The sequence below is a fragment of the Marmota monax genome, unplaced genomic scaffold (assembly GCF_021218885.2).
Source record: "Marmota monax isolate L192 unplaced genomic scaffold, Marmota_monax_Labrador192_F-V1.1 WCK01_AAM20220418_F8-fsc00138, whole genome shotgun sequence".
Classification (NCBI taxonomy): domain Eukaryota; kingdom Metazoa; phylum Chordata; class Mammalia; order Rodentia; family Sciuridae; genus Marmota; species Marmota monax.
Genome location: NW_026692763.1, coordinates 3,017,937 through 3,032,766, shown reverse-complemented (window position 1 = coordinate 3,032,766; position 14,830 = coordinate 3,017,937). Strand labels below are relative to the sequence as shown.

General features: G+C 43.0%; 1 protein-coding gene across 1 annotated transcript in view; it reads right to left on the bottom strand.

Moving 5' to 3' along the window:
• Window positions 1–4,193: 4,193 nt before the first annotated feature.
• The window catches only part of Vps53 (VPS53 subunit of GARP complex), a 160,096-nt gene continuing 149,459 nt past the window's right edge, over window positions 4,194–14,830 (bottom strand). Inside the window, exons 20-22 of the mRNA XM_046446900.2 lie at window positions 10,161–10,298; window positions 8,003–8,107; window positions 4,194–7,313 (exon numbers count right to left, since the gene is read on the bottom strand). Coding sequence (XP_046302856.1) covers window positions 7,143–7,313; window positions 8,003–8,107; window positions 10,161–10,298 — 414 coding nt within the window. The 3' untranslated portion in view covers window positions 4,194–7,142. The remainder of the gene's footprint in view (window positions 7,314–8,002; window positions 8,108–10,160; window positions 10,299–14,830) is intronic.

The following is a 14,830-nucleotide window of genomic DNA, read 5'->3' as shown; positions in this document are numbered from 1 at the left end:
CACGGAAACTGTGCAAATTCCATTGCATTACTGAGCAGAAGCTACCAGAGCCCTCAGACCAAGTGAGAAACATTCCTAGGGGACAAAGTATTTAATTCTATTTTTATTTATTTTGTGGTGCTGGGGATCATACCCAGGGTCTCATGCATACTAGGCAAGGCGCTCTACCACTGAACTATATCTCCAGCTCAACACTATTTTAATTTTAAGGTCACTCTTATCATCCCCCATTCTCTGAATCAGTAGTCCCCAAAGGGGACTGAAAGAAAGAGCCAGGCAGGAACTTTGTTGCTGAATACAGGGATTCAGTTCACCTTGGGAAAGGTCTAAACTTTGAAAGGCAGCTGTAAAGTAATCCAAACCGTTTGTGATCCTCAATGCCTACTTGTTAGTACCAGTGATTGAAACTACTGTGCCACATCCCCAGCCCTTTTTTTGTATTTTATTTAGAGGCAGGTTCTCACTGAGTTGCTTAGGGCCTCACTAAGTTACTGAGGCTGGCTTTGAACTCTCGACCCTCCTGCCTCAGTCTTCTGAGCTGCTGGGATTACAGGCATGTGCCACCCTTGCCCAGTTGTCCAAAGGAGGATGAGACCCAGGGCCTGGTGCCTGCTGGGCAAGCACTCTACTACTGAGCTACATCCTCAGTCCACAGACTGGCTATCTTAAGATAATTTTGCTTAGTTTTTTGGACATTATAGGTTAAAAGGGTGGGTGGGGGGATGCAGGCAAGAATTCTGTCCCTGCCGAAAGAGTCTAGTTTCAGACATGAGACACCATACCTAAATAATTTGTTTGGAAGGAAGCTTTGGCAACCGTTCTAACTTGCTGGCAGAGGAAATGGGCCCCATTTTTCACCACAGGTGGCCCAGCCAACAGCACCAGGAGGAAACTCTCTTCTGTATCTGCAGGTTTATCCCTAAATGCTGCGGAAATAGCAGCTGCCAGAGTAAGGAGAATACAAAGTACAGTCTTTTCAAACTCTTGAGTAAGATGGATATCACAATCATGACCTAAAAAGGCAAAGACTAGATATTCTGATGCTTGCTGCGGATGCAGCTTGCACACACAGCAGGATATGTTGCCACTTGGCCATTTCATTAGTCAGCCCACGTCGGGTGACACAGCAACCCTCCAGGCCTGCTAGCCACAGACTCCGGCTCCAGAAAATGATAATGAACACTTCACATTCCCCACCGCCATGTGGCTTACAGAGCCATACACATGACTGGTCTCATGTGACCTTCACAGCCCTATTAATTATAATCCCCTCTCACAGATACTGAAAGCTGAGACTCAGAGGATCAATGACTCGCCCAATGCCAAGGTGCCAGAACCAGACCTGACAGCAGGACTTCCGTGGAAGTTTGCCTACCCTGTGTGCTTTCAAATGGACACATTCTTCATAGGCCACTTCTCCCAAGCCTGATTGTGTAAGTGAGAAGGCAGAGAAGTGGTAGGTAAATCATCTATCACAGCCTTCCAGGGTGGGAAATGAGGAAGTGTTTCTTTGTCTATTGGACTGATCCCTGGCTGCCCTACTGAAGTGGGGGAGCTGGTGACGATAAACAATGAAAACTGGGCAACGATGTTGAGGCCAATCTAACGGAAGTGGTGCCATAGACCTTCCACTGTTGAAAGAGATATCAGACTTCTCAAAAAAAGTTTTTGTTGCAAAATGCCCACCCTGTAATGAAGAAAACAAGATTAACTTACTGTATACAGGAGAGGAATTGCTCGTTGGTCACATGGGAAAGCAGGATGTGACTGAGACAGGAAGGGTAGGGAAGGGAAAGGTAATGGGGTAGAAACTCAGAATACAAGGAGATACCAAACGAGAAGCAGAACCCTTTATACATACTCAGAGAGGCTGCCCCACCGATGGACAGGCCAGCACCTGGCTTGTGATCTGCCTCAATGTCCTCTTGTGCATTGCTTCCTTAGATGGCCAGGGAAAGGGTCTCTACCTGCTTCTTCACCAGGAAGCAGGCAGTCACTGGAAGGGGAGCCTAAAAAGTTCATGGGCTTGCTAATTCTTTCCTATAGTCCCTTCTGTTTTCTGTCAGCAGTAGGGAAAGACATTCTAGCAAATGACATCCAGTAATGCTTTAATTAACTGCAGTATTTTGTGCTCCAATATGCACCAAGAAATCACTTCCAGATGGGCAAAATGAAAGATATTTACACAAAAAGTAATTCCTTTATTTTAAAGCAATTTAGATCTCCCAAAGGTGTAGAACTCTGAGGGTCCAAGAAGCTATTTTGATGAATGCTAGGATGGGACTGGAAAATTTTATTTAATATATAAAATGCAATGGTATTCCTTACATCTGCATGGATTTTCATGAGTCCATGTTTCCAAGGCTAGTGCTTAAATGGCCCAATGCAGTCAGTTCTAACCATTTTATTTTTAGGAATCTGACTTGGAGTAGACAAAAAAGTGTGGAACGCTTGCCTTCACCTTCAAGCAAGTTAGTTATTTTGAGACTTTTCTTCCTAGGGAGAGGAATTACATTTCCAGCTGTTCACTTCTGGCATTTCCCCTAGTATTCTGTAAACAGGGAACCAAGCTTCCTTGTTCAACAGCAATTCAGGAAGGAGCCCGTGGAACATCCCCCACATCGGGCAGCAGCCTTGGGCCTGCTCTCCCACCCTGTCTGCCCTGTCATTGTTACATCTGTTTGATCTACACCAAGGCACTACCTAGACATGAGAAAATAGGCACCTTCTGTGGGTGCTGGGCAGAGTCTTGGGTACTGGCTCTTTGTTCTGCCAGAGAGGAAGGTTTTTATTTTTGCTTTTCAGCACTGGGGATTGAACCTAGGGCCTCACACACTAGGCACCACCAGAGAGGAAGGAGCGGCATTAGCTTCAGTTTCAGAACCCAACTTGGAGATGGAAACTTCCCTGTCTATTGTAGCCCCCGCTTCACGGGTATAGTCCAAACAGGACTTCTCCACCCTGGCACCTCTAAGCCAGCTCTCCAGGAAGCCTCTCCATAATAAGAGCAACACTGAATTCTTTAGCGATTTATAATTTATCAATATTTATTTTAACCACGAGGAGACTTCAAAGTTGTTTTTGTTTTTAAAGAGGCTAGAGAGCTGTATGCAATGGCGCACACCTGTAATCCTAGCAGCCTGGGAGGCGGATGCAGGAGGATTAAAAGTTCAAAGCCAGCCTCAGCAATTTAGTGAGGCCCTGTGTCAACATGAAAAATAAAAAAGGTCCGGGGATGGGGCTCAGTGGTTAAGCGCCTGTGAGTTCAATCTCGGGTATCATCATATATATATATATATAAAAAATTAAATAGGCTAGAGAAAATAGGGGAGGAATGGAGATAATATTCAAGGTTAGTTGAACTACAGTTATCAGATGCTGCTTTAATCAATCGCTACTCCTTATGTACATTGCCATCATTTTTGGGAGGTACCGGGGTTTGAACTCAGGAGACCTCAGCCACTGAGCCACATCCCCAGGCCTATTTATATTTTATTTAGAGACAGGGTCTCACTGAGTTGCTTAGTGCCTCACTGTTGCTGAGGCTAGCTTTGAACTCGGGATCCTCCTGCCTCAGCCTCCCAAGCCACTGGGATTACAGGTGTGACACTAAGCCCAGCTGGAAGATTGTGTTTTAATGTGCAGGTTTCTGGATCTCTTCTCTGTATATTCTAATCCAGTGGGCCTGGGCAGGAGACATTTTTAAAAAATAGGAACCATTTGGGAAACACAGTGTCAAAGGTCTCCTGTTGGAAGCATTTCATGGGCACCCAGTGCCTTGTTCCTTCTGTCAGTTTTAATTTTCTTTTTTTGTATTGGGAATTGAACCCAGGGGAGTTTTACCACTGAGCTATACCCCCAGCCCTTTTTATTTTTTGAGACAGGGTCTCACTAAGATGCTTAGGGCATACATTTTTGGAATTGGCCTTGAACTTGTGATCCTCTTGCCCAAGCCTCCTGAGTCACTGGTGTTACAAGTGTGTACCACTGCACCTGGCTATGTATGTTATTTTGAAGTGGCAATAATAAATAAAGCTTCTATTTGAGGTTTGGTCATCAAAAGAGGAAGACTATTCATCAGTACTGAATGAGAGTGAAACTCCTGGCATGTCCTAAATGAGTTTGAAACTAAAGCTGCTAGCTATAAGCAAAGACCACTGTACTGTAGTTACACTTGGAGAACCAGAAAAATATACATTTATGAAAATGGGCTACAGGAACCCTTTAATAAAGTAAATTTCTCTGTATTGCAATGGTTCTTAGCAAAGAATAAACCTCACACAGTCAGTCATCTATATCTGTGGATAGACAACCGTGGATTCAATCAAAAGTATTTGGAAAACAAACAAACAACAACACTTAAACTGTGCCTACATGGAATAAGTACAGATCTTTAAATAACACAGTACAACAACTATTTGTGTAGTATTTCTACCAAGTTAGGTATTATAAGAGGTCGAGAGATGATTTAAAGTATACAGGAAGATGTGTTTAAAGTGTAGGCAAATGCTATGCCAGTTATATGAGGGGACTCAAGCATCTGCAGATTTTGATATCCACTGGAGTACAGGGAGGGGGTTCTGGAACCAATCCTCCGTGGATACTGACAGACAAATGTAATCACCTATGGAGCTTTTAAGCCTACACGCCAGGCCCCACTGCAGACTTACTAAGAGTCAAAATCTCCAGGCATCTACAATTTTTTTAAAAGGGCCCCAGGTGATTCTGATGCATACCCCCAGGTGAGAAACATGCTGTCTCTCCAAGATGCACACCCGGTATTCAGTCCCCATCAATGAGACACTGAACATAACTCCAAATGACATCTGTTGGCTCCTTGGGGATTTCTGACAATGTAATAAATCAGGAAAGCAACTTCCCTGGCGGTGACCACCAACTGAGAAAAACAGCAGTCTGACATCTCAATGCCATTATGGAGATGTCCAGAAAAATGACTCCTCATGAATGAACTAAAAAGAGAAGTGTGGATCTGTAAACACTGAAGAGTGACAAGAACCAGGTGCAGGAGTCCACTGGCTTTCCCAGCTTCCCTAGGTCGATGACAGACGGCTGAATTGGCTGTGCTGTTTGGAGACTGGCCCACCACCCCTTCTTTCAATTAGTGCATATAACCTTACCAAAGCAACATGATAGCACAGAGGAATCCCTCTTAGACTGAGCCTCCCAACCCCCTCCCCACTCCTCCTGCACTTCTCTAATCTTGAATCTTCTAACAGAGCTCAACTAAAGGCCATATCTCTTCACTACTGATTTTCTTCTTAGTGTTTTCAATACTTAAGCATTCTACTAATTAGCAAGGACAGGCTGGAAGCTGATGAAGAAATGAGGCTCTGTAGCTGGGGATGTGGCTTAGTGATAGAACATGCCTTACCCAGCATGCCTGAGGTCTTGGTTTCCATCTCCAGCACAGGGCGGAGGTGGGGTTTCAAACCTGGAACTAATGGACAGAGGTGGGGAGGGAGGGAGGGAAACAGTGTGGAATAGTATACTGGAAAAACAAGATGGGGACAAACAGCCAATGTTTCTCACCAGCTTTTCAAACCTTAAAGTTTTCTCCTGTATGGCCGTCACAAGTTTTACAGATTTTCAGAAAACTTCCTCTGTCCTAAAAACTCAGTTCTGAGCATTATTTGATAATCCAATTTGATCCTGAGGCCTGTTACACACTTCCTCTATAGAGAGCTCCACCTTCCACCTCAGGGCTCTCCCCAATGGTGGCCACCCAGAGGTCATGGTCATGGTTAGATGAGCCTTGGGTTCAAGCAACCCAAGAGAATTAGGGAAACTACCTGGTATGGTGCCTGTCCTCTGTATGTAGGATGATGCAGGGGACTGAAGTGGCTCTGTAGAGCAATTTTCTGCAAAGTTCTGCTGCTTAGAGCCAGTGGGTGGACATGAAGGGCAGTCTGGGCCCAGGCTGTGTTCTGGGCCAGGCTAGTTCTGAGCTTGGCGAGTAAGGTCAATCTTGTGTTCCTGGTATCCAAGGACCCAGGTTCTCTCTCATTAATAGTGTGATGTATGCACTGTATACCACCTTTGTTGTTTCAGGTGACTCTGGAGAGTTCTCTGGATTTGAAAGTGAATGAGCAGGAAGGACATCAGATGGTACAGACTATCTATTCCCTCCCATAGTTCATCTGCAGGAAAAAACTAGGGAAGGTTTTCCAAGAGAACTTTCTGGTTTTCCTATATAGAAGACAACTAACTGCTTCCCAAGAAGTTAGGAACAGAATGAGAATAAAGAAATGGAGAAAATAATCTCACATAACACAGTGACTGTGCCAAGCAAGACCCACTTGTTATTTTTTACAGGGTTCGGTGCCCCAGGTCTTGCACATGCCAGGCAAGCGTTCTACCACTGAGCCACACCCCAAGCCCCAGAACCCTCTGTCAGATCTGGGACTGTCTCCTCGCCAGGTCAGCAGCCCCAGCCTGGTCTGCTTCCAAGGCTTGGTTCATACAGCCCTCCAGAGTGACAGACACAGAGGGCCTTTCTCCTTTGGAGAGTAACAAGAAATGAGAACACAGGAAACTTGGCCATGTCATAGAAGGTACCAGGAAACTGTGATTTACAAGGAAAAGTGCACATGCTTCCACTGTCTTCATAAAGGGTAGTACTAAGCCCTGTGATCTGGCAGTCCATTCACTCAACCAATTCCAGGAACATTCTCAGCGTTCTGGCTGCAGAGGTGACCTCCAGTAGTGGCAGAAGGGGGAAGGAGCAAGATCCAGGCTTCCTCATCCAAGTTGCTGGACAGGCATGTGGCAGGGAGTAGGGCCCAGGTGTTGGAGGGTATGGCTGCCATGGTGAGACTACAAGAGCCAATGACAACTTGACCTTCAAGGGCAGCCTGGAAACAGCAACTGAACCACAGGGGCCTTTCACCCACTGCTGCCTCCATGGCAGCAATGAGAGATAATCTAAACTGCCTTTTTATAACCCAGCCCTTAGTCAGCTTCTCCCACTGGGATAGGAGTTCAGACAGGGCATGGGAGAGACACAGTAGCAACCTCAATGTCCCAAAAACTCATGACTGAGGATATAAGAGTCACTGAGTAGGGGAGGGGTACAGGGGCACTTGGGGCTTCCAGGAACTGGGTTCGGTGCCCCTCGTGTGCTCCTAAAGTCTCTTCTTAATTAGTTTCTCAAGTTTGCGGATGCGAGATGATTCCTGCTCTGGTGTAGGAGCCATCAGGGACAGAGAGCTGGAGCCATCTGCCCCTGAGGGCGGGGTGGGAAGTCTCTGGCGCAGGAGTTCCAGCATGTTGCTCTGTTCACTTCTCTTCAGCCCCTGAGGGTGGAAGAGAGAGGAGAGTTAGTGGTCAGGAGGTGGCTCTGCAATAGCCCAAAGAGAGAGTGCACCTCTGGGTCTGCTGTTGGCATGGCTTCTACCATCAGCATAATTATTTCAGGCTAAGGACAAAAGCTTTCTTCAGAGAAATTATCAGCCTTCAGTAGTAGCCTGGGAGAAAGTGGAGGAAGGAAATGAGGAAGGAAATAATGAAGGAATTGGGTAGGAGAGAAAGAAAGAGTGAAGAAAGGAGGACAGGTAAAGATGGAAGGATGATCTCCCTGCTCCTTCCATTCTGTCCTCTCCTGAGCAGTAGCTTCCAAGCATGCAGGGTGGTCCAGAACCCTGAAGCTAACATGCCCAGGACTACCCTCCTGGAATCCAGGTTGCAGGGAGGACTAGCAACATGGATTTTTTTTTTTGTACTGGAGATGGAATCCAGAAGTGCTCTACCACTTATCTATATCCCCAGCCCCTTTTTATTTTTTAAAGACAGTGTCTCGCTAAATTGCTGAGGCTGGCCTTAAACTTGTGATCTTCCTACCTCAGCCTCCTGAGTTGCTGGGATTTCAACCCACCACTCTGGGTCTACAACTTGCATTTTTGAGGCAGCCCCTCCATAACCCATATCCCACCCCCTAGAGTAAGAAGGATGAGTAGGAGTTGACAAGAAAAGATACTGAGCTCACCTTCATGTCCAGTATCTTCTGGAAGGTTTCTGTGTTACAGTCTGTAAGGAGTTTGATGTAGTTGTCCACAAACACCACCAATGGTTCATGGGGGGCCATCACTACCTACCAAGGGAAGGGACACAGTAGGCCCTTAAGGCTCATTCTAGGCAAATGTTCTACCTCTGAGCCACACCCCCAGCCCCTAAGCCTTATTTTATATTTTATTTAGAGATAGGGTCTCACTAAGTTGCTTAGCACCTTGCCATTGCTGAGGCTGGCTTTGAACTCACAATCCTCCTGCCTCGGCCTCCCAAGCCATTGGGATTACAGGGTACACCAGTGTACTTGGAGGATTGCCATTTTTTTGTTTTTGTTTTTTGGTGGTGCTGGGGATTGAACTCAGGGTCTTGTGCATGCGAGGCAAGCACTCTACCAACTGAGCTATATCCCCAGCCCCCCCCCCTTTTTTTTGGTACCAAGGATTGAACTCAGGGGCACTCAACCACTGAACCACATCCCCAGCCCTATTTGTATTTTATTTAGAGACAGGGTCTCACTGAGTTGCTTAGTGCCTCGCTGTTGCTGAGGCTGGCTTTGAACTTAGGATCCTCCTGCCTCAGCCTCCCAATCCACTGGGATTACAGGCGTGTGCCACTGTAACCCTCTGGAGGACTGCTTTTTAATGTGCAGATTTCTGGGTCTCTTTTCTGTGTATTCTAATTCAGTGGGTCTGGGCAGGAGATGTTTTTAAAAAATAGGGACCATTTGGGAAACACAATGTCAAAGGTCTCCGGTTGGACCTTTCATGGGTACCTAGTGCCTGCTCCTTCTGTCATTTTGTTGTTGTTGTTTTGTTATTTTGGTACTGGGGAGTGAACCCAGGAGAGTTTTACCATTGAGCTATACCCCCAGCCCTTTTTATTTTTTGAGACAGGGTCTCATTAAGAGGCTTAAGGCCTAAATTTCTGAGGCTGGCCTTGAACTTGTGATCCTCCTGCCTAAGCTTCCTGAGTCACTGGGATTACAGGTGTGTGCCATACCCAACTCCTTCTGTCTATTCTTGACAATCGGGCAACAAAAGGAATTGATGGGAGTGGATCTTCTCAAAAACAAAAATCCCAAAGGTTCCTTACTCTTTTGAAGACCTAAAATCTGGAACTTCATTTAACTACATTTACTTAAACTACCAATTAATATACAAACAGATGGCACTGCAACCCTCAGATTCATTTCCATTTGGTTTTGGAAAGCAGAATCTGATTTTTCTTCCCTCAGCAAAATAATTTTATTTTGAATTCCTGAGAATGTACGGGAGCAGTGAGGAGTATCTCCCTCAAAAGTCCTTGGCAGATCACTCCCAAACTGTATGCTCTCTCTGCAGAGAGGACACCAGCTGGAGAAGAATTCATCAGGCTACTTCCAGTTTCCTCAGGCCATGGCTCAAGGCTTATGCAGGGCCTTTGCCTGGTCCCATGGTGTCTGTGGGCTGCTGCTACTGTTTTTTCCTGTCATCATTTGAGTTATTGTTTGGGAAGAGAGCCTGAAGAGCCTACAGGCCCTGGACTTTCAGGCCTTATCAGGTAGTACTATTTGTTCTCTAGCCTCTGCCCCTCTTCTCATGTTATCGTTGGAAATCATGGTAGGTGTTCAAGACATTCTTGACAGCACCAGCTGAAGTACAATATCTTGTTAAGTGATGCTAAAATCAAAACAAAGAAACAAACAAAAAACCCATTTGCTGATTAGATTCTGTTACCACAACACTGTTGAGTTCATTTAAAGATGGTAAAGCACAGATAGCCAAAAAGGCTTATGTGGGAGGGGAGGATAACTGATGTTCCTGCTGAGAGGCAAAGTTCCTAACTTATACAACTTGATTCACAATGGCAACTCCTTCTAACTCTCAGTCTTGGCCAAATCTTATTACAAGAAAATCTCATGACAACAAAGAATTCCTTCGTCTGAAAGAATTACTGGTCCCCAAGTAATTGTCCACTGACTTCAAATAATATCTGATGAGGCCAACATTTAGTCTAAACAAAGGATGCAGATGATCCTTAGGACTGGTGGGGATAGGCCTTATGCTGGGCTTTCAAAATCAGAACCCCCTGGATATGGGATTAGATATATGACCAGTTCCTTAAAACAGGATCCTTGAGGAAGACACAATCATTACCTTGAGGATCATCTCAGCCCGGGTCATGCCTTTCACGACAATCTTAGTGTAACTGGCAGGTGCCTTCCTCACCACCTGTGAGCCAATGGAAGGGAGGTCGAGCAGGACCATCTTCAGGGAGTGGGTGTCCAGCAGCAGCTGTGGGGAAAGCAGTGTGTTACCAGCCACTTCACAGAGACATGACAACTAATGAATCCATCAGATTAATCACATTTTCCTAATTATATACATAATATACTCTCATTGCAGAAAATATGGAAAATAAACAACAAAAAATACTTTTAATTTCTTTATTCTGGGAAAATAAGAAACTACAGTTAAATGTGGTAAAATTCCTGCTGTTCAGTTTGTGCACTTAAAACTAAATCAGAATCAATATTCTGTGCATGTGTATATATGTATGTATACAGTTTTATAACCTGGGTTTTCCACTTTAACATATAAAGTTTTTGTATTTCCCATCTTGGCAGTCTGGAAAAAATCATGAAGCTGGGCATAATGGTGCACGCCTGGAATCCCAGCTACTTGGGAGGCTGAAGCAGGAGGATCTCAAGATTGAAGCCAGCCTCAGCAACCTAGTGAGACCCTGCCTCAAAGTAAAAAAGGGCTGGGGATGTAGCTCAGTTGTAGAGTGCTTGCCTAACATGTGTGAGGCCCTGGGCTCAATATCCAGTATTGGGAAAAAAAATCATGATTTTTTAATGGCTATACAATATTCTGTAGGGTGTGTGTGTGTGTGTGTGTGTGTGTTTAAGATATTAAACCATCTATTTAGTTTGTTCCTAGATTTTATCATTAATAATAAATAGTGGGCTGGGGTTGTGGCTCAGCGGTACAGTGGTTGCCTTGCATGTGTGAGGCACTGGGTTCAATCCTCAGCATCACATAAATAAATAAAATGAAGATGTATTTTTAAAAAAATAACAAATGGTGAGGTAGTGGACAGCCCTGTACACATATTCTAGGTGCATGAATGGCAGTCTTTGGGAGAGGCCAAAGCAGTACATTTTTAGGGTTCCTGACACATATGAACCTCTTTTTATACACAGATATTTTATATATATATATATATGTGTGTGTGTGTGCATATATATATATATATATATATATACACACACACACACACACACAATATCCCTATTTTTTTATTTTTTTATGTGGTGCTGAGGATCGAACCCAGTGCCTCATGTGTGCCAAGTGAGCACATTATCACTGAGCCCTAGACCAGCCTCACATCTGAACCTCTTTACAAATGAAGAATACATACACACTTGCTAGCAGCCCAGGCTCACTCTCATCAGCAATGAAAACTTTCATAAATATATTGGTTATTCATTAGGCAAAAAATGGTAATTTACTATCGCTGTTTTTAGATTTTTTTTTTCCTGGATGCTAGTGAGAATGTAGGAGAGTTAACCAAATTTAAATAAGTCTTTGCAACAATCCACCTTTTCCTGTTTGTTCTGGATGCTAATTATTTGGAAGGCTATCAACTTTTCTGTCTGACCACCAATGGCTAGGAATGATGCTAGGAATATTTTATCACATTTAGCATTTAGTCTTCATCTTGTTTGTTTGTTTTGGGATTGGGAACTGAACCCAGGGTCTTCAGCATGGCAGGCCAGTGCTGTACCACTGAACTACATCACAAGCCATTTTTAAAATTTTATTTTGAGACATGGTCTAAGTGGCAGAGGCTGGTCTTGGACTTTTGATCCTCTTGCCTTAGTCTTGCAAGTAGCTGGGATTACAGGTGTAAGTCACTGTGCCCAGCTGCTTATCACATTCAGTTTTCATGAGGCCCTGTCCTTATGAAGGTAGTTATTTCTATTTTATAGATGAGAACATCAATGATCCATATGTTTAATAACTTGCCAAGACAAACTAATGAACAAGAGACACTATTACTGTAAGGCTATGGTAATTATAATTTTGACAATGGAAAAAAGGCTCTGGGAAGACATCAGTGTTTTATCTAGAACAACTTAGGTGGCACAGAGGTGCACACCTGTAATCCAAACTACTTGGGAGCTTGAGGCAGGAGGACTGAAATTTCTAGACCAGTCTTGGCAATTTAGTGACACTGTCTCAAAAAAGAAAAAAGAAACAACAACAACAACAACAAAACCACAAACCAGAAGAGGCTAAGTATAATATTGACCAAGGAATGATATGCAGAACACATAAAAATTCCTACAGATCAAGAAGAAAAAGACTGGGGTTGGGGATGTAGCTCAGTGTTAAGAGCGCATGCTCCTCATGAGTGAGACCCTAAAAATTCAATCTCTAGCACACACACACACACACAAAAAAAAATCAATGAGACAAAAGAATACAAATAGGTAATTCACATAAGAGGAAACTCAAATGCCCAAAAGGCATTGCATTATTAGTAATTGGTAAATGCCAATTAAAACTATAAATACAGGGGCTGGGGATGTGGTTCAAGTGGTAGTGTGCTTGCCTAGCATGAGTGAGGCACTGGGTTCGATTCTCAGCACCACATAAAAAAAATAAATAAAAAACCCAAAGATATTGTGTCCACCTAAAACTAAAAAATAAATATTAAAAAAACTATAAATACATGTCATTCATATCTATCAGACAGTCAAAAATTTTAAAGTTTGATAAAGAAAAAGACTGGGTTTGGGGTGTAGCTCACTGGTAGAGGGCTTGCCTAGCATGCATAAGGCACTGGGTTTGATGCCCAGGACTATTAAAACAAACAAACAAACTTGAAATGGATGTGGCATTGAAATTCAAACTTATAGTGACTATAAATTGATACAAGCATGAAAACAGTAATATCATCTTGCTTGAAGATACTTATAACCTAATAGAGCATTTTTACTTACATCCTTTAGAGAACTTGACCATGTAAAAAAATGTTCTCTACACCCACTGTTTGCAAAATATTGGAAACAATTTAAGTGTCCATAAAAAAGAGAATGAATAAACAAATGGTGGCATATTTATGCAATGGAATATGATGCTGAAGTTAAAATGAGTGAACACAAATGACACACATCAACATGAATTAATCTCAAAAAACATTGAATTGGGGAAAATAAGCAAGAGGGGAAAGGACATGTATGGTATGATTTATACAAAGCTTAGAAATAAGCAAAACAAAATCATGTATCATTTGGGAATATATATACACATATAACATACCAAAACACTTATGGGAATGGAAAAATCAAAATGAGAGTGGTGTTTACCTCTGGGCACGGACAGAGGATAATGGCAGGGTGGAATCCACAGGAGGCTTCAGCAATAACTGTTAACGATTTACTTTACATTAAAAAAAAAAAAAAAAAAACTACAGAAAAAGTGGGAACATGTCACAGATTTTACTAAGTGGTGAGCTGATGTTCTTTACATTATTTTCAATACTTTTATTAACAGGAAATATCTTTATTTTTCTTAAAGTACGCCATTTGAGGCCTGGCAACTTTGTCTTCGATATAGCAAATTTTAAGAGCCTTGTCAAAATCAAAGTCACGTCTTGGCATTTATTTGTTGGCAGGAAAAAAAAAATACCCAATGATTGTATTTTAAAACATATGGGGATACTTTCTACTTTTCTATTTTTTAAAAATATTTTTTTAGTTGTCAATGGACCTTTATTTATTGATATATGGTGCTGAGAATCAAACCCAGTGCCTCATACATGCTAGGCAAGCACTCTGCCACAAGTCACAACCCCAGCCCTACTTTTCTATTTTTTTACTTTCCAAAATATATAATATTTATATATAATATATATAATATTTAATATATATAAATTTCCAATTTATATATTATATATAAATAATTGTATAGTTTTAAGTGACAAGATGAGTTTTGAATGAACCAGAAATAATTCTGTTGTTAGGGGTGATGGACTGGGGATTAAACCTGGGGGCACTTTACCACTGAGATATATACCCACCCTTATTTATTTACTTATATATTTATTTATTTTGAGACAGAGTCTAAGTTGATGAGGCTGGCCTCAAACTTGTGATCCTTCTGCCTCAGCCTTCCAAGTCACTAGGATTATACATGTCCACCACCACATCTGGCACAAGACATCCCTGGCCAGTGACAATAAAATTATGACTTTACCAGACAGATGAAGAGATGAAAACCTTGACCTCAGGTTTTACGTAAGTGATGTAGACAGAAAAGAGGAACTAGCAGCTGTCTGTGGGGAAGTAAAGATAAAAGGTCCCATTTATCATGAAAATCTGCCCCAAGTTTCACCTCTGAAAACAGCCAATAGTTCATCTCTTTAGGCCCGAGGCACTGAGCAAGAAGGCCATTGCCAAATTTGTTTGTGCCTCAGAGGTATTTGGGGTGGTGCTCCTGGGTGCTGCTGGTGAGCTGCTGAGGTGCAATGTTGGCCAGAGTGCTGTGTCTGCAAAAATGAAGTCAATGAGGGCCCCAGGGTTTGATGCCCAGCTCTGCAAAGAGCCTCACTTCTTGTTTTGTTTTTTGATACTGGGGATCGAATCGAGGGACACTTAACCACTGAGCAACACCCCGAGTCATTTTATATTTTATTTTGAGACTGGGTCTCGCCAAGTTGCTTAGGGCTTCTCTAAGTTGCTGATGCTAGCCTCCCACTTGTGATCCTCTTGCCTTAGCCTCCTGAGTCGCTGGGATTACAGATGTGCATCACCTTG